Consider the following 25,023-nt stretch of genomic DNA (forward strand, 5'->3'; position numbering starts at 1 on the left):
CAGATTTAAATTGTAATGTGCCTAAGTGTTGGATGCTAAGACTCAGAGGTTTTCTTATTTCTTTCATTTATATATTCATAAAAAAGTTAGCAGATTTAAAAGAATTAAAATCATAGAGTATGTTCTCTAGCCATAATGGAATCAGACTAGAAATCAATAACAGAAAGACAACAGGAAAATCTTCAATCACGTGAAAACTAAACATCACAATTCCAAATAACTCATGGGTAAAAAAGACAGCATCAAGGAAATATTTTTTAATGCATAGAATAAAAGGAAATGGAGATATAACAGATCAAAGTTTGCAGAATGAAGTGAAAGCAATGCTGAAAGAGAAGTCTATAGCACTAAATTGGGAAAGAAAGTGTTTCAAAGCAATAATCTAATTTTCTATATTACAACAGTAAAAAAGGAAGAGGAAAAAACACTAAACAAGCAGAAAGAAGGAAATAATAAAGATGAAATAGAAATCCATGAAACTGAAAACAGGAAAATAGGGGGGAAAATCAATGAAACAAAAGGCTGGTTCTTGGAAATAAACAATCTAATCAATAAAGATCTAGCAAGACTGATAAAGATAAAAAGATGGATGGCACAAATCACAGATATCAGAAATGCAACCAGGGATACCATGGCATATCCTACAGGTTAATGAGGAACAAGTTGTTATGAGCAAGTCTACACTATAAATTGAAAAATGTAGGTGAAATGGGCCAATGCTTCTACACTCAAAACTACCAAAACTCAGCCAAGATGAAATAGATAATCTCAGTTTTCCTGTAACCATTAGAAACACTGTTTTTTCATTTAAAAACTCCCAAAAGGAATATTCAGGCTTAGATGTTTCACTTTTACCCAAGACATAAAGAATTAACACCAATTTTACATGATTTGATAAGAAATAGAAGTAGAAGGAACAGTTCCTAATTAAATTTATGAAGCCAGTATTACCTTGATACCAAAACCGGACAGGGATACGATAGAAAGAAGAAAACTACAGACCAATATTTTTTATGAAATTGGCTGTAAAAATCCTCTGCCAAATATTAGCAAATTAAATCCAGAAATATATAAAAAGAATAATATACCATGACCAAGTGGCATTTATTCTAGTTATGCAAAGTTGGTTAAATATTTTAAAATCAAACAATGTTATCCACCATATCCAATAGATTAAAGGGAAAAGTCATGTGATCCTATCCAATAAGGCAGAGAAAGCACTTGACAAAATCCAATCCCATTCATGATTTTAAAAAAAGAAGAAAAAAGAACTCCAAGCAAACTAGGAATAGAAAAGGAACATACTGAAACTCATAAAGATGATCTACAAACAACCTATACCGAGATTATATTTAACCGTGAAAGACTGAATGCTTTCTCTGTAAGATCAGAAACAAGGCACAGATATCTGCTCTCACCACTTTTATTAAATGTATTACTGGAGGTTCTAGTAAGAAAATAAAGCAAAAATAAATAAATACATACATTTAAAAGTTAAATTTTTAAAAAGTTCATTTAAAAGATAAAAGGACTATTCCTACTATGTTGAATAGGAAGGAATATATCCTACTGAATGTTGAAGAGTAATATATCCTATTATATTGCCTAAGGAAAAGTAAAACTGTCTGTGTCTGAAGAGGACATGATAATCTAAATGGAGAAAATACCAAGGAATCCACAAAAAGCTTGAGAAATAATATTAGTTTGTAAATGTTTTAGAGTACAAGATCAACACAATTTTATCACATTATATATTAATAACAAATGTGTAGAAGCTTAAATTAAAATATGTGATGCCATTTACAACTGACCTAAATAAATACTTAAATACAAGCCCAATAGGACATTTATAGGACCTCTATACTGAAAATTACAAAATGCTGATGAAGAAAAATTTTAAAGTCCCAAACAAATAGGGAGACATACCTTGTTCATGGATTAGGAAACACAACATAATAAAGATGTCAATTCTCCCCAAGTTAAGAGGCTTAACACAATTACTCTTAAAATGCCCTCAAGGTTTTTGCGGATATAGACAAGCTTTTTCTAAGATTTGTATGGTAAGAAGAGGCTGAAGAATAGCTAAAACAATTTGTAAAGGAAGATTAAAATGGGAGGAATTAATCCACCCAATTTCAAGACTTTGCAGTAATTTTGGAGGGTAGATACATAGATCAATGGAATGGAATAGAGAACCCAGAAATAGACTGACATAAATACATTTAACCTGTTTTTGACAGCAGTGCAAAAGCTATCAAGGAAGAATAGACATTTCAAAAAATGGTACTGAAACAGTTGGACATCCCTTGACAAAAACAAACAAAAAATGAACCTTAACCTAAACCTCCACACCTTACACAAAAATTAAATCAAAGTGGATCATAATCTTAAATGTAAAAGCAGGACATTTTTAGGAAAAAAAATAGAAAATCTTTGGCATCTAGAACTAGGTGAATAATTCTTAGACTTGACACCGAAAGTATGATCAATAAAAGCAAAAACTGATAAATTGTATCTCATCAAAATGAGTTAAAAATGCTTCATAGAAGATCCTTTTAAGTGGATGAAAACTCAGATTACACAGTGGGAAAACATATTTGAAAATCCCATATGAGACAGATGACTTGTATCTATAATATACAAAGAACTCTCCAAACAACTTAAAAAAATCCAACTAGAAAATAGGCAGAGGACAGGAACAGACATTTCATGGAAGAGAATATACACATGGCAAAGAAGCACATGAAAAGATGCTCAACATCATTAGCATTAGGGAAATGCAAATTAAGACCATAATGAGATATCAGAGAATAACTAAAATTATAGTGACAACATCAAATGCTGGCGAGTACGTAGAAAAGTTATATCACGTCACTGGTGGGAAAATAAAATGGTTTAGCCACTCTGAGAAACAGCTTGACAGTCTCTTTTAATCCTAAAAGTAGATTCACCCTACAACGCAGTACTTGTACTCTTGAGCATTTATCCAAAAGAAACAAAAACTTAATTAAGTTCCCACAGAAACTTACACATAAATGTTCATAGCAGTTTTATTTATCATAGCCAATAACTGGCAACTACCCAAATGTCTTTCAATGGATGAATGTTGAAACAAATTGTGATAAAATCTTATGGTAGAATACTACGGAGCAACGAAAAGGAACAAATTATTAATATATGCAAAAATTAAAATGAACTTCAAGGGAATGATGCTGAAGAAAAAATTTTTAAAAGCCAATCTCCGAAGATTAAGTAATTCATGATTATGTTTACGTATTATTCTTAAAATAACAAAACTGTGGAGATAGAGAACAGATTAGAAGTTGCCAAGGGTTAGAGATGGGGGTAGAAGGTACAGTGGGGAAACTTTGTGAGGTTTTTGTGGTCCCAGTACAAATAATACAGCACTCTTGGTTTTAATCCCTAAAGATTTTTAAAAACAATTCCTAATAAGAGTTGTCCAGATATTTAGCAATGGCAGCAGATTACAGGTATAGCTCCCCAACATGACAACTTCAAAAGAGATTGTACTAATTCAATGCATATGTTAATTTTAAAAAGGCCAGTCACAGTACTTAAATGGTATATATCTTAACGATATTATTCTAAGTATCTAGCTGTACCAGATGGACTAGCAGGATTTTCTGTACATTCAATCTTATTTAAGACAGTAAATCTTATAATAAGAGAGTTAAAAAAAGAAAAAGAAAAACAAACAAACCTCAACTACAGTTGGATATTCTCATAGGAAGATGAGGTGAAAATATGTAGCAGTGGTTCAAAAGCTTAAGCAGTGGCACCTAAATTTGGCTGCATATTAGAATCATCTGAAGCACTTTTTAAAAACCCTCACACTGACTGTTGGTCATCCTAGACCAATAAAATAACTTTAAATCTCCTCAGACGATGCCAGTGTCTAGCCAGAACTGAGAACCAGCAGACTAAGCAGAAGGGGATGTTTCTACAAAGATTTCTTAACAATAAGTCCTTTCACCCAATCAGATTTACCTTCCCACAAAGGGGTAAAGAAGGCTAGATGCTGACCATACTTGCTTAGCTTTAATTAGCACTTGTGACTCGCCCAAATCCTAGATCATGTTTCCCCTAAATTTCATGTTATTCCCTAAGTTTTTCAAATCCAGGGCTAAGGGGTTTGCCAGGATGAGGTTTTAAGTGTTCACACAGGGGAAGTCCCTGGCAAACCAGGACAGCGGTCACTACATTGAATTGTAAAGCATCCTAAATAACCCTGCCACTGCTCCCAGATACTAGTCTGTGCCAACCAGTGGAGAAAAGGCATTCTCCATTACTACCACGGCAAATGCTGCTGTACTTGCCTTGGCTACTCCCTATCTTTTCCAGGCATCACTCCCCTTCACCTGCTGGTGGACACTTTGGCCAGCTGACAATACAGATATTTTCAAACTTTAAGGTGAATAAAAATCATATGGAGGGCCTGTTATAACAGAGATCACTGAGCCCCACTAGAGTTGCTGATTCCATAGGGCTGGGATAGGGCCCTAAAACTTGAATATCTGACACATTATCAGGGGACGCTGGTAAAGCTGGTCAAGTTGTTACTGAATGCAGGTTCATGTGTCTGAAGCACAGTGAGGCCAAACAAACCTAAAGGTTGGAGTCTGGAGAAGAGAAAGGTTTATTGCAGGATCGAGCAAGGAGAGGGGTGGTCCGTGTTCCAAAACCCCTGAAATCTCCAAAGGATTTCAGCAAAGCATTTTTAAAGGCCAGGTGAGGGAGGGACATCCCAGGGCATGTGATCAGCTCGTGCACAATCCTCTGATTGGCTGATGTTGAGGCCACAAGGCAGGTAACATTATCCATCCTTAGGTGCCAGGAGGTCTGAGGGCTACGTGCTCATGATCATCAAGGAGTTCATTTCTTCCATTGGGTGGTGGTTTTTAGCATCTGAAAACTCAAGAAATATGCCTGAGATACTATTATCTGAGTACTTCAGAGAGAAACTACAATAGAGGATATGGGGGATGGGTCTGTCCTAGGAAGGCCCCATAGGGTACTGCTTGGTTACAAGGTGACCATACTTTGAGAACCACTGCTCTAGTGGCTTGGAATGTTAAGAAAGCAATGGAAGAATCCCTTCCCAGATCTAGATTCTAGTATCACCAGCTATTTTGGTGGGAGGAAGGGTAAGTTTTGTCCTTGCTTGGACTTCTTGTTCATTTATATCAAAGCCTATTTGAGGCAGTGCGTTCGGCAGTCCTGCAGATCTGTCTTTTGCTTCAACAGTGTTTGGAATGAACAGACCCAGGGACGCTCCTTGCTCCAGCCCCCGACCACCTTCCAACCTTTCTTCCTTTCGCAACCTTTGGAATCAGACACTCAGCTATCCTCAGCCTCCAGGACAGGCCAACACCAGTTTTTGAGCTTAGCTCCTTATCACTGATCAACCACGAGTTCACAGGTTCGTCAGAATTATTCCACCGAGGTGGAGGCCGCCGTCCACCGCCTGTTCAACATGCATCTGTGGACACTTACCTCTCTCTGAGCATCTATTTCGACAGCAACAATGGGACTCTGGACAGTATGGGCCACATTTTTCGCCAACTGGCTGAGGAGAAGTGTGAGGGCGCCCAGCGCCTCTTGAAAATGCAAAACCAGTGCTGCGGCCGCACCCTCTTCCAGGATGCGCAGAAGCCTTCTCAGGATGAGTGGGGTAAAACCCAGGATGCTGTGGAAGCCGCCATTCTTAGGGAGAAGAATCTGAACCAGGCACTAACGGATCTGCGCGCCCTGGGTCCTGCCCGTGCAGACTCCCAGTTCTGTGATTTCCTGGAGAGCCGCTTCCTGGAGGAGCAGGTAAAACTCATCCAGAAGATGGGAGACCACCTGACCAACCTCCGCAGGCTGGCTGGTCCGCAGGCTGTGCTGGGCGAGTATCTCTTTGAAAGGCTCACCCTCGAGCCAAACAGGAGTCTCTGAAGTCCAGCCGCGTCTGAGGAGACCCTCTGGCGTCAGAGCTTCTGCCTGAAGCCCCGCTCTGCAGCCACTAGGCAGCTTTGTAACCGCCCTGGAGCCCTCTCCCAAGCCTTGGACCAAATGGAAACAATAATGCTTTTTGCAGAAGGAAAAAAAAAAGCCTATTTGAAATACAAACAGAATAAAGTGAAAAAAAGAAATATATACATATATTCACGTTCTTTTAACATATGAATTGCCCCACTTTATCTGTGTGAAATAAGTTTGTTCCCATTATTGGGCTGGTTCTCAAGCTTTGCTGCTCGTTTGAATTACCTAAAGAGCTTTGAAGAAAAACATTGGTGTCTGGGTCCCAGCCCCAGAGATTTTGATTCAGTAGGTCTAGGGAGGAGCCTGGGCACGGGAAGGTCTCAGAGTTCCCCAGGTGATTCTAATGTGCAGCAACTTTGTGAACCACCTCTTGGCTTCAATGCAGCTAGTCATCAGATATTAAATCTAAGACACATGGACTACTAGTGCGTGAGCTCTGTCGCTAGGTGTATTCCATTTTCTTTCTCCTGGAAGATTCGTGCCAGGGAAAATGATTGATAGTTGTGTTACTTCTCTGAAATGGATGGAAATTTCCAATTAGCGTGAACAGGGGAGGGTGAATGGGTGAATGCAATAAGGTGTATCATTTACGTATTGCCCTATGTGTATGGCTAGAAGCTTTTGCAACTGAGGTCTGCCCTACTTTTCATGCTAATGGTAATGCTTGTCCTCCTAATGCAGCCATAAACTTTATAAGCCCATAGGTAGACAGCATCACAAAATATTTACCCCTCCCCACTGGCCCACTCTCAAGCTTCACTCCCCTTCCCCAATACACAAATGTACATCAATGCGCTTGAGACCAATATCAACATACTGACCTTCAATTCTTCTACTCTGCAGCTTCCCTCTTATCAGGAGATGTCAGCATTTAGTGCAAGGACAAATGCTTGCCTCTTGAGGAGTAATGTAGACAAAGCCTCCAAGAGACAAATAGCCCTCAGGGAGGGGGAAAAAGTCTTTCAAAAAGGTTGATGCCCAGAGGAGGCATTTTCAGTCATCTCAGCTTAGAGGTCAAATATCCAAAATTAAAAAGGTTAAAAAAAAGAAGAAGAAAGCAAGGAAGAAAAGAAGGAAACAATTTTCTTATCTCATAGTAATAAGGCAGTTTTCCTTAAAAAAAAAAAGACTTAAATTCTCTTTCCTAATCAAAATGTGCTTTTCCATCTTTAGACTATTCCTCTTATATCCTGTATTATTCATGATGTTTAATTCTTGAAATAGCACATGGCTGAAAACAGAAGCTAACCTCTTGTTCACTATGAATTAAATCTTCTTTTCCTAGGACCCGTCTACAATGTACAATTTGGGGTTGGCCAACATAATTATTTTCTCTGAAATACGTTACAGCATTTTGCCTTTTCAATATATAGTTATACAATACATTGATAACACAACATATTTAATATAGTCAATATAGTAAATACAGCTATAACACACATGATATGATGCCACTTTGGTGATTTTCTTCATCCATGTAATTCTGAAATTTGACAGTATAGTTTTCATATTCTAATGAGCTGAGTATTACCTTTGCAAGGATAGAAAAATAAAATAAATTCATAATATTCTTGTGTGGTTTGCCCCTGGGGTGGATTACCATAATGGGGGGATATTTGAGCCTTTCCCCAAGTCATTAAAAATCCTCCAGCGAGCAGCCCCTTGTCCTCTCCAGGGAGTGGGGGGAAAGGATCTTTAATCATAATAATCCTGGGGGGAGAAATCTCGGAAATAAGACATCTGCTTCTGTGCCTTGTTGTTTTGCAGAATAGCAATGATTGCCTTAGCAGCTTCTATTGCCATATGTATACAATAAGTAAATGAACAGAAAATTGAATGAACGCATAAAAGAAGGATAAACCCACCCAGCTTAACAAACCCACTCTCTCACCTGCTGTGCCCCGAAACATGAAAGAAAGAATCATGGGATCATAAGGATTAATAAAATAACAGTCTCTGTTAACAATATTGACAGGAGGTATAAGGATAATTTGTCTGATGTGGGACCAACAGCTTAACTAACTGCTTAATTCTTTTTTTTAAGGGCAATTCATTCATTTATTGTTTAAAGATTGTAAGACATCTGAATTTTTGTAGCACAATTTAAATGTTTTACTTTTTTGATAAAGCAGAGTATAATAGCAAAAACAATTAGTTTCCAGTAATATCTATATCTCTATTCAGAATTAAGTCTTCCACAGACATGTAACCTGGAAACAAAAGCCTGTTACAATAAGCAAAGCTTCAACGGAGTGGCTACTTTTTGGGCCAGGGAAAGGTTCATCCCTATAGGAGGATGATGTGCTATGTAAAATGGCTGCAAGGTCACAGCCTTGAGGGCGTTGGAAGTCTACTATCCTATTCCACATTACGTAGTTCAGGGAACTTCAAATGTCTGTTCATCTGCAACCAAGCTGGCAACCTTTAACTGATATTTCAAGCAGGTAAGAAATAAATGAAAAGAAATCCCTACATTGATGTTCCTTGATTTACACTGTTAAATGGTTCATTAACATGTAATTCTGGCTAAGAATTACATTTGAGACTCCTTGCTCAGATTTTGGTTAACAGTACAAATCTTTCAGAAATTCATGTTTTTATTAATCAATAATTTGTCAGCTAGGATACGTTCAGGCATCAGCTGCAACATCAAAATAGGTGCACTGCCTCAGCGCTTTGGAAAGACATAATCTAAAACACTAATAGCAGACAAAATATCTGTTACTAGACAGCATATGTGCAGTACAGCAAGACAAAAACATATTCATATGTGCCACGGACCAGCCTCAGAAAGAGGATTTCACCGCCCAGGGTCAGAAGGGACGGGGTAAGGAACTGAAGTAGCACCGACGAATGGGGTCAGAAGGACCAAGACAACTGACGGTTGCAAGGCAAGTTTTATTATGCTACAGTTGCAGATTATATAGACTAGAAAAGGGAAGGTTGCCAGACGGTGGTTTACATTATCTAATGACTGTCTCGGCTCAAGGTTAACTTCCCTGGGAGAAAACCCATAAACCCAGAATCATCCAAAATAACCTGCACGTGCAGGGTGGAGACAGATTGGCTTGTCTCATTTTACATACTTTCTGATTTCTGGGCCCTGGTGATTTATCTCCCGTGGAATGGAACAAGGAGGGGAACAAGTAGGGACAGTCCCTTCGAGCAGCGGCGGCATGCCTGGCATGTCTGTAGCCTGCTCTCAAGGCTGATTGCTTCCCACAGGTCCCCCTTCTTTATTTTTTAATTTTTGCTGCAAAATAATTCCATGAAGCTTAGTGCCGAGAGTAGTATACTGTAGCATGAGGATACGAAACAGACATGAGAAGATTATTATCAATAATAGGCAAATTATGGCCAGGGTAATAACTCCTGACAACCCTCTAGTAATCCACGACTAAGGGTTTAACCACTTTAAATGATCCAGTAAAGTTTGAATTACATCTTCTGGTGAAATATCATCAAGATGTGCATGTTGTATATCCTGAATTTCAGCATTTAATTTCTTAAGATCAAGACTAATATTATTATCTGACCAAACACTCAGCAGATGCATTTTTACTTTTTCCCATTCCCAAATACAGTCATTGTACTTGTAAGGAATAACACAAATCCACGTATACTTTGCATGACAAGCTAAACGCATCCTCAATTTTAATGCTGCCATCTGATCTCCAATCCTCAAAATTGCGTTTTTAAATTCATCTAACTTGTTATTAATCTGTAAATCTATGTGACTTTGTAAAGATTAAGCAAGACTGGTATTTTGAGATAATTGATTAGCAAAGTGAGCATGATTAATACTCTGTGAAAGAGCAAGACGGGCAGTAGCCGCGGTAGCAGACAGAGCAGCCAAGGCAAGTAAACTTACTATTAGCCACCCAATAAAGCGTCTCCTTCTCTGCAAGGCTTTAGAGAGTTCCACCCATGCCTGTACTCCAGTATCTTCATACCAAGGTTCTCTCAGATGTACAGGCACCATAACATATATGGGTTGCCTTAGTATAAGCACAGATTGTGTTTTTGCAGAAGGGAACATACAACTGCTAAAAATACAATGAACACAGCTAATATTATATCCTCCTTTGGAAGAATTACCAATGTTAATAGAACCAATCAAAAGTGTATATGGAGGAGCAACACAAGTTATAACAGGTGTATTGGAATAAGTTAGAGCTAGTTTCCATATATCCCAGTTCTTTTGAAATGTGATAAACCTATCTATGATGGGAATAGAAGAGAGAAGAATTGACCCCTTGGTATGATCTGTAGTACACCATATTTGGTTATTATTCCAAGATGCATTGCAACATTCAAAATTGGATCCAGCAAAGTTAATGGTCATAAAAGGAGGAAATTGAGGTTTTGATTTTCTGTTAAGAATAGTAACCTTATGTCCAACTATAAGTATCCCTTGTCCTCCAAGTAAATGCTTCATACAGAAATAATTTCCTGAATCTTCACCTGGAACCTTGGCTATAGTAATAGCGGAATCCCAAAGTGGCGAGGCATATGAGATTCGACCTCTAATATTAATAGCTTGCCCATTTTTATACCAAATGATGGTATCCTTAAGATCCTCTCGTCGGCTGGTAGCCGGGCCTGTAAGAGTAATGTTGGTTCCTGTAAAATGAAGGTTCACAAAAGCAAAACAGTGTAAATGAGTGATAACATGTTTAGTAGCTTCTCGGGTCTGTGCTGTAGCACAGAGGAAACCAGAATAAGTATCAATAGTGACATGAACAAATTGTAATTTCCCAAAAGACGGGCTATGAGTAACATCCATTTGCCATAAATAACTAGGTAATAATCCACGAGGATTAACACCATAATGTGGAACAGGAAGGTGAGGTAAGCACTGTGGGCATTGCTTAACAATTTGTCGGGTGGCTTCACGAGTAAGGGAAAATTCTTTGCGTAACGTAGCCGCCGACTGATGGTGTAAAGCATGCGACTGCTGTGCTGCTTGTGAAGCAGTTTGATCATAACTTACCATAATATGAGGGTGTCCAGGACATGGACCATGAGTATCAACAGTATGAAGATAATGAATGCAATACCTTAGCCATTCTTGACAGCATGACGAACGGAAAGGAGGAGGACGGTAATTTGGGATATGTCCTGCTTTAGGGAAAAGAGATTGAGGAGGAAGAGTAACTTTAACTTTATTTTTGGGAGGAAAACGCACAGGATAAAGATCACGTTTAGATCGAGTTAAAACATCTGCAGTCACATTAAGTTTAGACAATGGACCAGGCAAGTTAGAATGAGCACGGATATGCAGAGCTGCAACACGGCCATCGTGGGAACGAATAAGCTGTTGAAGCAAACGAAAAGAGGATGATAATTCAGGGTCATTAGTATGTCCTCTGGTCACAGTCTCCAGAAGAAATAATAAGCTGATAAGATATTTACTATCAGAAAACAAATTAAAAGATATAGAAGGCAAATGTTTAAAAGCCATCATGACAGCATACAGTTCAACACGTTGAGCTGAAGTCAAGGAAGTTTGTTTAATGAGTTTTGTTCCGTCGTCAGTGATTACAGTAGCCCCTCCTGAAGAAGAACCGTCTGTAAAAACCAAAGGTACATGAGGAATAGGCTGTTGCCTAATTATAGAAGGAAAGATATAACAGTTAACTTTGTCGAATTGGATCAATTTATCAGCAGGGTAATGGCATTCCAAGGCACCTGAAAATCCTGCAAGAGCAAGACCCCATTCATTACTATGTTGAAAAAGCCAATTTTGTTGACTAACTGAATAAGGGATAATAATTTGAGAAGGTTCTATACCCAGAAGTTGTAAGCATCTAGTTCTACCTTGCATTATTAGCTTACTACTAAGTTCAAAATAAGGGTTAATAACCTTAGAGGATGTAGTTTTCATATGAATCCATTCAATAATGCCAACAGTTTGCCATAAGATGGCAGTAGGCACATGAGGTGTTGGACAAGCAATTAAAGAAATTGGCAGGTGAGTATGCATTCGAGTTAACTGTGCAGAGCTGATAGCTCTATTAACTACTTGTAAAACTTGAAGTGCTTCTGGAGTCATAGAGCGTGAAGTAGAAGGAGCTGAGTCACCTTTAAGAATATCAAACAAAGGCTCTAATTGAGCAGTAGTAAGTTTTAAGGAAGGCCTTGGCCAATTAATGTCTCCAAGTAATTTTTGAAAATCCTTTAATGTTTTTAAATTATCAACTCGAATTTGCAGTTTCTGAGGCCTAATGGTAGTGTTATCAATATATTTTCCCAAATAGAAAAATGGAGATTGTCTTTGAATTTTTTCTGAGGCAATGACCAAGCCAAATGATTGTAAGGATTGTTGTAAAAATGGAAAAGCAGTCTCTAATAAAGAAATATTATCAGTGGCTAAAAGTATATCATCCATATAATGTATGAGATATAACGTTGGAAACCTTTTTCTCACAGGAGTTAAGGCCTGAGCCACATAGTTTTGGCATAATGTAGGACTATTTGCCATGCCCTGAGGCAATACTTTCCATTGAAAGCTCCTCATGGGCTCCTTAAAATTTAAGGAAGGCAAGCTAAAAGCAAAATGTTTTCTATCTTCAGGAAACAAAGGAATAGTGAAAAAAACAATCTTTTAAATCTATAACTAAAAGATGATAATCGTGTGGTATGGCTGTTGGAGAGGGTAGGCCTGCTTGAAGAGCTCCCATTATTAGCATAGTTTTATTAACAGCTCTTAGATCCTGTAATAACCTATATTTTCCAGATTTTTTCTTGGTAATAAAAATAGGAGTATTCCAAGGACTATTGGAAATTTCTAAATGCCCTAATTGTTTCAGTACTAATTGTTCTGCAGCTTCTAATTTCTCCTTTGTGAGGGGCCATTGGTCCACCCATACAGGGTCATCACTCAGCCAAGTAATTGGATCGGCAGTGAGTGGAGGAGAATCCAAGGCCCCTAAGAAAAACACAAACCTTGTCTATCATATTTTATTTTCACATCAATAGGATAGACAGGTCCTTGTTGATTTGTTCCCAGCCCTTTTGTGGGAAGAAATCCTTGATCCAACATCATATTAGAGACTTGAGAATTTGGACTATAAAGTAATACTCCCATTTCTTTTAATATATCTCGGCCCCAGAGGTTTAAAGGCAGCCTAGGCAAAACATAAGGCTGGAAGTATCCTGAATGGCCCTCACTATCTTGCCATAATAACTGACTACTTTGCATAGGAGAAGAACTCTGTCCTATTCCTTGAAGTTCTGTAATAGTAGGACTAACGGGCCAATGTTTATGCCAGTGAATCTGTGTCATAACAGAGACATCAGCTCCAGTGTCTAACAAACCTGAAAAAACCTTTCCATTAATGGTTCATTTCCTTTCTGGATGTTCTTTCCCTATCTTCTGAATCCAGTAGGCAGCATTAGATGATCCAAAAGCCTTTGTGTCTCTCTTTTGATGTTGTAAAATTTGTCCATGAGGTACAAAGGGCAAAAGTAGCAATTGTGCAATTTTATCCCCAGGAGAAATCATTATTATATTTTTAATAGTTTGTGCCATGATTTTTATTTCTCCTTCGTAGTCACAATCTATGACTCCTGGCATAATAGTTAAACCCTTCATGGTGACACTACTTCTTCCCAATAGTAGTCCCATCAAACCCTTGGGTAAAGGTCCATAGATGCCCGTAGAGAAGGCCTGAGGACCCATTTCAGGAGTTAATACATAGCGGGCGGAGGTACTGTGGTCCAGTCCTGCGCTTCCTGCTGTTTCTCTGGAGAGCAAAGATATTGTATGTTTTTGTTTTTGGTTAATGTCTGATTGATAGTTTGAGGAGGATACACAGACATTGCCCCTATTATCTGTTGGGGCTGGGGAAGGCCCCGGGAGGAGTTTCCCGACAGTGGTGTTCCATCCTTGTGGGCCACTGAGCGACCAACAATCGCGTGCCCAACGTTTTCCCCTATTGCATTTAGGGCATAAACCAGGGATTTTCTGACCATCTGGAGGGTTTTGAGTAGGGAAGGAAGGACCAGGGTTACAGTGAAAAGATCTACATTCTCCAGCAAAATGACCTGCCTTTCCGCATTTAAAACTAGTCTTTGTTCTCTTTGGATTGTTTTTAAACCCCACTTTAGTTGATGCTGCAGCCATAGCAGCACCCTGTATATAAGCAGGCCCAATGTCTGCACAAAGGCGAATATAATCCTCCAATGTTCCCCGTTTTCTCCAAGGTCGAATCGCAGCCTGACATGCATTATTAGCATTTTCAAAAGCAAGTTGCTTAACTACAATTGTACCAGTGAGTCCATCCACAATGAGTCTCCCCACCGGCTGTAACAATCTATCTACAAAATCAGCATATGGTTCATCAGGTCCCTGTCTAATTTTTGAAAGATCCTCAGTTTTGTGTGTAGAAGATAATTTCCTCCAGGCTTGTAATGCCAAATGATTTATTTGAGGATAAGCAACAAAGGGATAAGTTAATCGAACTTGTAAAGAAATATATGGTCCTTCCCCAATCAGCATATGATAATCAACTGGAATATCATGGGTAGCATTCTTTTCTGCTTGTTCAGCAGCCCGTTCATAAAAATCAAACTTCCATATTAAATAATCTCCACCATTTAAACAAGCTCGTGCAATAGACTGCCAATCAGCAGGGGGAAGAGCTTCTCCTGTAATAGTGTCAACCATAGCAGTAGTAAAAGGAGCAGTGGGCCCATATTGAGCACAAGCAGATTTTAAATCTTTCAAAACTTTAAAAGGAAGAGCCTGATGCTCCCTAATAGCCTGTTGAGGATTATTAGGATCAGGTCTTTCCGTGACAGGACAACAGAAAATAGGATCTTCTCCTCGTTTTATTGCTGCTTGTACAGCACGTTGCAAGGGACTGAGCAGTTTTACAGATGGAGAATTTTGAGGAAGACAGTCCTTACTAATTTGCAGCTTTTTCACTGACTTATCTATTATAGCCATTAGAAAATCATCTTCAGGATACTTCTCTCTTTTATGTTTAAAAGCCTCATCTGTTAAGTCAAAATGTTCCTCTTCATCTGAAATATTTAAATTTATTAGCTCTTTTGGTTTAGGAAGTGGCGACACAGTAGCTGATAATACAGTCGTTTCTTCTGTCAGAGGCTTATGTTTTTCTGACTTTACATTCAAATCAACACTATCATGAGAAGAACCTAAACATATTTTTATCAGATTCCACAAACTAAATGTAACAACGGCAGTATGAGTAGGCCCTCGAGACTCATAATAATTTTTAAAATCTTCTCCAACTTTCTGCCAGATTTCTATGTCACAGAGCCGCCATCAGGAAACCAGGGAGATACATCATGGATATGCTGCAAAAATTCAGTCAACTGTGAGGTAGAAACTTTATTACCCCGAGCTTTAAGCATCGAAAGTAAAACCGGAGCAAATAATTCACGCTCCTTTGAGCCCTTTTGCCCCATCTTATTTTACTTCTGACTGTTGCCTTATGCCTCTGTTAGTTTCACTTTTACTCGTGTCCACACATATTTTGCATAAGGGTTCTCTTACCTGCACTTTCTTTTTCTTTTCATTGGCTTCACGCTTCAGGTCCCTGTTCAGGCGCCACTTGCCGCGGACCAGCCTCAGAAAGAGGATTTCACCGCCCAGGGTCAGAAGGGACGGGGTAAGGAACTGAAGTAGCACCGACGAATGGGGTCAGAAGGACCAAGACAACTGACGGTTGCAAGGCAAGTTTTATTATGCTACAGTTGCAGATTATATCGACTAGAAAAGGGAAGGTTGCCAGACGGTGGTTTACATCATCTAATGACTGTCTCGGCTCAAGGATAACTTCCCTGGGAGAAAACCCATAAACCCAGAATCATCCAAAATAACCTGCACGTGCAGGGTGGAGACAGATTGGCTTGTCTCATTTTACATTCTTTCTGATTTCTGGGCCCTGGTGATTTATCTCCCATGGAATGGAACAAGGAGGGGAACAAGTAGGGACAGTCCCTTCGAGCAGCGGCGGCATGCCTGGCATGTCCGTAGCCTGCTCTCAAGGCTGACTGCTTCCCACACATATGTTGGCTTGTTTAAGCCTCAAGCCCTCGATCCTTTGATGAAATACAATAATTTCATTCCTATGGTTTTCAATACCAAAAACTCAACCTCCAGGAGGGCTAAAGTCTAATTTGTACTCCAAACCAAGTAGCAGTGCAGTTCGCTACTACTGAGGCTGAATCCATAAAGACTTCAAGACCACGACCAGAAGACAAGTTATTATATATAATACCCTAGAAGGCCTGAAACATAATTATCATATACATAGCTGGTCCTTCAGAGCTTTTCACCTATAACATGTTTTTTGATGAAAGTTATTTAATGTACTGGAGATAACTGTGACTTACTGATCAAATATTTGAATACTTATACTTACCTGGGATTTCATTTCTGCTGAAAGAAAAAGGAAGAACAGGACTCACCTAAAAAAAACAAACTTTAGAAATGAAAGTAAAAATCTTATCACACACTCTCACTTTTGGAAGCAGCATAGAGGGGCAGTCAATGGTAAAACACTGGTGAAATAGGTCAAAACTCTAGGCCAAAAATCCATTATTATTATCGTCAGTGACAGTACCACAACTGTGCCCTTCATAATTAATAAGCACTCCTAACAATCTTCATTTGGCACCAGATGATGTGTTGAAGAGAAACATTCTGGGAGGTTTTGAATCACACTTGGTATTTTGTTAGCCAAGTTACAGGAGAATTTTTAAAGTGGGGGGAAGGGAAGAAGGAAACGGACCAGAAAAAGAATTGAAGCCATCATCTACAGACCAACAAAGCACTGAGAGTTCCAAACGTTATGTCAGACACTAAAGTGACTGATAGAGGCTCAAGTGGTTTATAAAACCTATAAAAAGACTACACCAGCAAAGTCCCCATTTATCGGTAGAGTTCAGAAACTAAAACAAGGAATATTTTAGCTTAAAACCTTATCTCAAGAGAATCATATACACTTCACATGAATAAAAATACCTGAAACCAAACATTTTTAAAAGCTCCAATACCCAAAATATAAAGAAAAAAATTAATTCAGAAGACTCAATCAATCCATGATAATCACAAAACGGCCGGGCAATCTCTATCTCCCTTCCACATTAACCATCCATCCCCTGGAAGACCAAGGGAGATCAGACCTTCCAGACTTACCTTCCAGACTCACCTTCCAGACCTTCCAGACACCTGGCTGCTGCAAAATTCGATGGAGACTCCTTGTGGAACAGCAGTTTCGCATCTCTTGGGTTTCTCCCTATCGTGATCATGCAGGAAGCAAGTCTGGCTGTGCTATTTCTTATCATTGTCTGTCACCCATCTGCACCATGATATTGAAAAAGTAGTTCCCTTTCCCCCAGAAGGTTGAGGCTCAGCTACAGGGGTAATTCTCCTGGGCACACAGTCATTATTTAGGCCGACTCAGTGACTTCAACCGGCTTAATCATGTGATCAGGTTTGTTGCCAGCTGCATAATGCTCCCACATCTGTAGGTAGAGCCGCTCTAGTTCCATTGTATATTGTTTGGTGTTGAACAGAGGGCTAGATGTTCTCTGCTTCCAGACTTTGCCACGAATTTTCTTCAGGTATTCGAGATCAGTTCCCAGTTTCACAGCTATCTCTTCATATTCTTGCCGATTTTTAGCAATCAGCTCAAGACAGCCTAAACAAGTGAGCTGGGAACCTGCAACTCGGGAAGCAAGAGTCTCTCCTGGCATAGTCACCATGGGGGTCCCTGCCCAAAGGACATCCATCCCTGTGGTGTGGCCATTACAGAGTGGAGTGTCCAAGCAGACATCAGCCAGCTGGCCTCTCCGAACATGTTCCTCTTTAGGAGCAACAGGGGAAAAAATGATACGGTTCGGGGGAAGGCCCATATTTTGTGCGTACTGTTGAATATTAGCTTCTCCTGCTGCTGGAAAACGCAACAGCCACAGTACACCATTGGGAACACGCTTCAGAATATTTGCCCACATCTGCAAAGTAGATGGGTCAATTTTGTATAACTGATTAAAGTTACAGTACACAATGGCATCTTCCGGTAACCCGTACTGAGAACGTGTGGTTACAATAATGGTACGGGGAACCTCCTCTCCAGTGGCAGCCTTATTGTTGATCAGGGTAGTTGCCAGGCCATTGCTAATACTGAATCCATTCATTGTAATCTGAATTTGTCCTCTGTTAATCATTTCAATAACTGCTTCTGCAACAGTATTCATAGGAATGACAGGCATATTAAGAGCTGTATTACTGCTGTCTGCGTTGTCTTCTCCATCAGGACATTTCATCTTGACTATTTGCACATCTGATAGACTATCAAGAAATGCTTGGAGGTCGATGCCATTCAGCACAATCCGATTGTCATAAATGTGCCCATTGGACTTAAAATCGATGACGGCTTTTTTCTTCAGGTGAGGGAACATATTAGCATGATCACCAATAAAGAACGTATGGGGCATATAAGCCAGTTTCTCAGAATACTGCTCAGCAACTTCAGCAGGTGACGTTTCCTGATCAGTGATGATATAATCCATGAAAAGCACGCCACTAGTCCCAGGGTACCCCAGCCACATTGCCTGAATAGGAGCTGGCCTGAGAGCAAAGAGTTCATTTCGAGCACCCCTGGTATAACCATTCATATTTACAAGGATGTGTATACCATCTTGATGGATGCGATCAGCTGCTTTCCCATTGCATGGAATCTGAGAAAGATCAGTGAAATGATTGGCTTCTGCCATCACCTTCGCTCGGAAGTTTGTGCCATCATGTGGGCTCAGGGCATAACAGAATATCTCAAATTTATCAGGACTGTGCATGCCTGGAATAGACTGCATAAGGTGAGAAGTAGGATGGTTCCCAAAGTCAGAACTCACGTATCCTACACGCAGTCGACCATCACTGAGCTTCAAGTCTGTTATATGTTCATACGGTGGTTTATGAAGGGCACTTATATTAGCCAAGCAGAGGTTCCCATGCCTCTCAGCAATAGCCTTCCTGAAGCCATGAGGAAGAGGATAGAGCATACTATGATGAGGCTGCACAGAAGGCAACCTATTCTTCTCCAACTGGTCAGCCACAATGCTGACCAACTTCTTCATTCGCTCATCATAGTCTGTCCAATCACAGACAACCTGCAGGCAATGAGCCAAATTACAATAAGCGTCAGGAAAATCAGGTTGAAGCTTCAGAACAGTGCGATAAGAAGCAATTGCTTCTGGAATATTCCCTGAATCCTGGTGAATGGAAGCCAGATTGCTGTGGGCATCCGCAAATGCAGGGTTGATCTGCACGGCACGAGTATAACACTCTAAGGCTCCCTGAACATCCTGCATCTCCCATAGAGTGTTTCCCATATTACAGTACGCATCAGCAAAGGTAGGACTGATTCGAATAGCCTCCTTATAATGCATCAGAGCTTCGTGCAGTTTTCCCTGCTGCTTCAATACACTTGCTAAATTTGAATGGGCATCAGCAAAGTCTGGGCAGAGCTCTAATGCTTTACGATACAAGTGAACCGCGTCTTCACTGTTTCCCTGTTCTCCTTTGATATTGGCTAGGTTATTCAGAGAGTCTGCATGGGTGGGACACAGCCGGAGAGCTGTACGATAACAATCTTCTGCTTCAGCAACACTGCCCTTCTCTTTGAGAGCGTTGGCTAAGTTGCAGTAAGCATCAGGGAAATGTGGTTGCAATTCAATAGCTCGCCTGTAGGTGTCTATTGCGAGATCCATCAGGCCTTGCTCATAGTATACACAAGCCAGGTTGCCATGTACCACTGCATGATTTGGACTCAAGCTTAGGGCACGAAGGTAAGCTGCCACAGCTCTGTCAAAAATCCGTGCCTCATTGAAGACATTTCCTAAATTGATATAAGCATCCAGAAAATTGGGGTCAAGGGTGACAGCCTTTTCAAAGTGATGAATTGCAAGCCAAATCTCCCCTTGTGCATTGAAAACACAGCCAAGATTACTCCAAGCTACTGCAAAGTTCGGTTGCATCTCAATTGCTTTCAAATAACATGCCTTGGCTTCTTCTAAGCCACCCAGGGCTTTGAGCAGGTTCCCCAGGTCACTGCGAACACAGTACAAAGAAGGATTGTACTGAAGAGCAGAGACGTAAGCTTGTACTGCTCCTTCCATGTCGCCTGCTGCTACCAAAGCGGCTGCCAGGTTAATATAACCATCGATGAAATCTGGTTTGAGACGCAATGCATGCCGGTAATGCTCAGTTGCTTCCTGCAACTGCCCTCTTTCCTTGTACACATTCCCCAAATTCGAATAGGCTTCTGCCAGAAGAGGGTTCTGTTTAATTGCCAGAGTACTAAAGTGGGCAGATCTGTCCAGCCTTCGACACTGGAAGTGTATAGATGAAAGTAATAAAAGTACACCAGTATTGCCTGGCTCTTGTCTCCAGAGCTGCATGCAGTGTCTCTCAGCTGTCTCAAAATCTCCTGCCTGATATTCTCGATGTGCCAGCTCAGCTAACCCTTGGAAGGAAAGCATACGTTTCGTTGGTTCTGTGCTGTCGGCCACGTTGCCCACGGAAGACGCCATCTGGAGCTTCTGGAGAGAGTGAAAAAAGGGAGTAATTGAGTCCCGCTGCCGCCACTACTGGCAAGAATGTTTCTAGTGGTAGCAAACATGAGCGCAGCAGCCGTACCACTGCTTTGGCACGCTTAAGCAGCGGCAACAGTTACAGGCACCGAACCTTAGGAACTATGGTTGGCCATCTACCTCTCATGCTCTTGAAATCTTAATTCTTAACCCTGCCCTCTTCCCCCATTTTTCTCCTAATCAGGGAATAAAAATTACCTATCCATTTGCCTTAGAAGAAATCAAAAGTCAGTAGGCCAAACACTTTTCAAAATATTGTTTTCTGTCCAGTTGGAAATGAAATACATGATTGACTTTTCTTCATCATTCATATAGTCAACGTGGAGAACATTAGGGCCGTGAATTTCAATACAGTAAGATGAGAAAATTTTAAATTGGCCTTCCCAAACCACTAATAAGTAACCGATGTTGTATAGAATGCTAAAATCTTAGAGACTGAGTTTGATATTTTAAAAGTTCTGCAAACATGAGCTAATTTCTCCTCATCAAATTTCTCATGCCTCAAACCTGAGTATCACTTTTTAAAAGATAAATTTATTTTTATTTATTTATTTATTTTTATCTTGGCTGCGTTGGGTCTTCAGTGCTGCGTGCAGGCTTTCTCTAGTTGCGGCGAGTGGGGGCTACTCTTTGTTGCGGTGTCCGGGCTTCTCATCACAGTAGCTTCTATTGTTGTTCCACAACTCTATGGGTTCCTTTTTAGGTCCTACGAAGAACCCTAGAAATTAGTTCATGTCATTATAGGTTTTTGCAAAATTGTCAAAAGTGAGATATTTTTATTTCCATCAGGTAAGTCCAGCGTCTATTTCTTTGTCAATTTTCCTTCTATCATATTCTGCTATGTTGGATCATATTGGATTGGTCACAGGCTTTCTTGAAATCTGGCTAAGGAGATGTTTTAAGTGAGGCTATTATGTGATTTTCAGACACCACCATATGTAACTGACTATATAATATCCCATTACAGGAATAACTTCCAGTACTCTTACTGACTACTCTACTGACTTAACTAGCACAAGACACAGAAGTGTAAGGACAAAAACCACCTTACAATATAGCCATGTCTTGCACTTCACAGCTCTCAAAGCATGTGCGTTTGAAGAAGAAAAAAAGAACTGAAAAGTATAAAACCAGAAGTTATTCTGTGGAAAATTATTTCAATCATCAGGCATGTGAAGGATAAGTCAAAGATTCAGTTTTCTTCAATGCTTAGTCAAAACGGAAATTTCCTTCTGTCAAGAATATACCCCAGGGCTTCCCTGGTGGTGCAGTGGTTGAGAGTCTGCCTGCCGATGCAGGGGACACGGGTTCGTGCCCCAGTCCGGGAAGATCCCATATGCCACGTAGCAGCTAGGCCCGTGAGCCATGGCCACTGAGCCTGCATGTCCGGAGCCTGTGCCCCACAACGGGGAGAGGCCACAACAGTGAGAGGCCAGCATACCGCAAAAAAAAAAAAAAACCCAATATACTCCAGGGGCTTCCCTGATGGCACAGTGGTTAGGAAGTCACCTGCCAATGCAGGGGACACGGGTTCGAGCCCTGGTCCGGGAAGATCCCACATGCCGCGGAACAACTAAGACCGTGTGCCACGACTATGGGGCCTTCGCTCTAGAGCCCGTGAGCCACAACTACTGAGCCTGCGAGCCACAACTACTGAAGCTTGTGTGCCTAGAGCCTGTGCTTTGCAACAAGAGAAGCCACCACAATAAGAAGCCTGCACACCGCAACAAAGAGTATCCCCCAGTCGCTGCAACTAGAGAAAGCCTGCGCACAGCAACGAAGACACAACACAGTCAAAAATAAATAAAGAAAGAAATAAAAGAATATACCCCATCAATAATGTGTGTAATGGAATGGTGTCAATGAGTATTTTATCAGAATTCCTGTAATGCACAAACCTATAGCAGTACTGAAATCAGTAATGCATTTATAATAGTAAATATTTATGAGGAAGTAATCCATAGAGGTTTTCTCAAAGTTAACAATGAACATTAATGCGACATTATCAATAATAAATTGTGATGCTGAAATAAACTTTTCTAAACTATTAATAACTAAAAGCAAACTCTAATCAACCATGTGAAAAGAAATCTATGTCTATAAACTACAAAGTTTATTTCTTAAAATTTTATTTCTAAAACAGGAGGCAGTTAAAGAATATATAGCTACAAGAGTGGGGAAAAAGTTTTATAGAGACACATCTGGCAGTAGTTAATTTTCAAATGTCATTTTTCTAGATTTTGTGACACCTATAGTATTGATATTTCAAAGCATTTAACAAATTGTAATTTGAAGATTTGCTACTTCCAGGTAGAGTAAAATATTTTGAAGCAAAACAACATTTCCACTGAGAAAAATTTTAAAAGCCAAATAAAATAGTCAGCATTCAATCAAAAAGTTCTAGACATACCAAGAGATAGAATCATATGACTAAAATTCTAAGAAAAGAACAGATAATACACAAATATTTATATAAGATATTGTGTATATTTATCAGGAAAAGTCTTTATCAAGAAAAGACTTTTAAATCATCAAAATTAATATTACATTTTATTTATTTGTATATTTTATTTATATATAGATATTTAGATATTTATATAAAGAACTTAAAGTTAAAGCTCTAGTTAAGGCAGTGACAAAAGCAGTAGCAGTGGCAGTGAAAAGAAATGGTTATATTCAAGGATATTTTGTCAGTAAAAGTCCAAGATCAAATGTCTGACTGCATACATGGGATGGATAGACGGAGTGGGAAAAATCAAAGTTAACTATAGAGGTTCTAGTGAAGATGGGGTTGCCATCACCCAACCCAAGGGGTTGCTATCATGCCCAAGGTCTAGGAGACTCAAAAGGAAGGTCATGGTCGAGGAAAAGTTAATTGCTGGGAAAATAAGACTCCCAGTCTCTCCAGCTCCTTACACTAGTTTTTTTTTAAACATCTTCATTGGAGTATAATTGCTTTACAATGGTGTGTTAGTTTCCACTTTCTAACAAAGTAAATCAGTTATACATATACATATGTCCCCATATCTCTTCCCTCTTGCAACTCCCTCCCTCCCACCCGCCCTATGTCACCCCTCTAGGTGGTCACAAAGCACAGAGCTGATCTTCCTGGGCTATGCGGCTGCTTCCCACTAGCTATCTATTCCTTATACCAGTTTTGTTTTTCTGCTCATATACGTAGCAGCATTTCATTCAAGGGGAAAGTCATTGATCTGACTGGTCAAATTAAACACCATAGTTCAAGGCACATTTACAGTGGTTAGTTCCTCCACAATTTAGAAAGTAACGTTCACAATTTCCCTCTTCCTACACTGTGGAACACATTGGCCATTCCTCCAAAGTTTCCACTCCATAGAGTGGACCAGAGATGACATTAGCCCAGAACTGAGAGCTTGGCATGAGATGGTGTCAACCCCACCTAGAGCTCTGGCATAAGTTATGACCCAACCCAGCTCTACAGAGAGTTCTGCATGGAATCTTGTCTCAGCCATAATAATGTGATTCTGTTTTTCATTTGGTTTGCTTCTTTGCTTAACTTTCCCTGGCCACTCTGACAAACAAAATTTCAGGCAATCCTGGGCCACTCACTAACTTTATTCCATCTAATGTTATCCAGATTCCCAAGAAAATTACTAACTATAAAGGGGGAAATTTGGAACATGGTGAGTTTTAGGTGCCTGAAATATACAGGTAACTGAATCCAGTTAAGTAGCAAATTATTTGGATCTCAAATATGCCAGTAGAAGAGCAGACTAAGCTCAATTTAATGTACTCTTACTGGAGACACATGTAAATTCTGGGTCAGTTTTCAAAATGTTAAAAGCACATAGCTGAGATTAAAAGAAAGAAAGGAGCACCTGCATGTTTCAGAAAGTAACAGAGAAATCAAATCCAGAGAAATAAGAGCAGACTGATGTGTATGCGTTCTGTTCCTTAGTAGAGGCCTTATGTACATAGGGGCTGGAGCTAGAAATCTAACATTACCTTGAGGCCAGGAATTTAGACTCAGGATGGAACAATATGGAGAAGTTAGTACAGATATCCTACAGAACTTTCATGAGGAACTGCTTAGTCCATTAAGAGGGCCAAGGGAGGTGGTGAGGAAGATTGATATCTCTTGAAAACCTTCAGGTACAGAAAACATCAGCACCTCTGAAAAGTAGGCCTGTCCTTCCCAGAGTTGTGATGGCCAGGTTGTCACTAACCTGTAAGGCCCTGTATGAATCAGAAACTGCAAGGAGAGGAATTCAAAGAAAACCAGATGCAGGATGGGTGTGGCAATAAATCCTAGGACCCTATCAGAAACAAAATTAAAACCACTCTAGAGGGAAATTTTAACAAACCAGGGCA

At 39.9% G+C, this 25,023-nt stretch overlaps 1 protein-coding gene and 1 pseudogene across 2 annotated transcripts; one reads left to right on the plus strand and one right to left on the minus strand.

Moving 5' to 3' along the window:
* The first annotated feature begins 651 nt into the window (after window positions 1-651).
* On the plus strand, window positions 652-6,124 carry LOC308609936 (ferritin light chain-like; annotated as a pseudogene). The gene is made up of 2 exons: window positions 652-662; window positions 5,434-6,124. The product of its transcript is annotated as a ferritin light chain-like (transcript).
* Window positions 6,125-17,248: 11,124 nt separating this feature from the next.
* LOC308609938 (UDP-N-acetylglucosamine--peptide N-acetylglucosaminyltransferase 110 kDa subunit-like) lies at window positions 17,249-20,668 on the minus strand. The gene has a single exon (XM_081259211.1). It carries the CDS (start codon window positions 20,611-20,613, stop codon window positions 17,473-17,475), a length of 3,141 nt encoding a protein of 1,046 aa, XP_081115337.1. The 5' UTR covers window positions 20,614-20,668; the 3' UTR covers window positions 17,249-17,472.
* Between the last annotated feature and the right edge of the window lie 4,355 nt (window positions 20,669-25,023).

This window comes from Mesoplodon bidens (genome assembly GCF_964165515.1).
Source record: "Mesoplodon bidens genome assembly, contig: HAP1_SCAFFOLD_374, whole genome shotgun sequence".
Lineage (NCBI taxonomy): Eukaryota > Metazoa > Chordata > Mammalia > Artiodactyla > Ziphiidae > Mesoplodon > Mesoplodon bidens.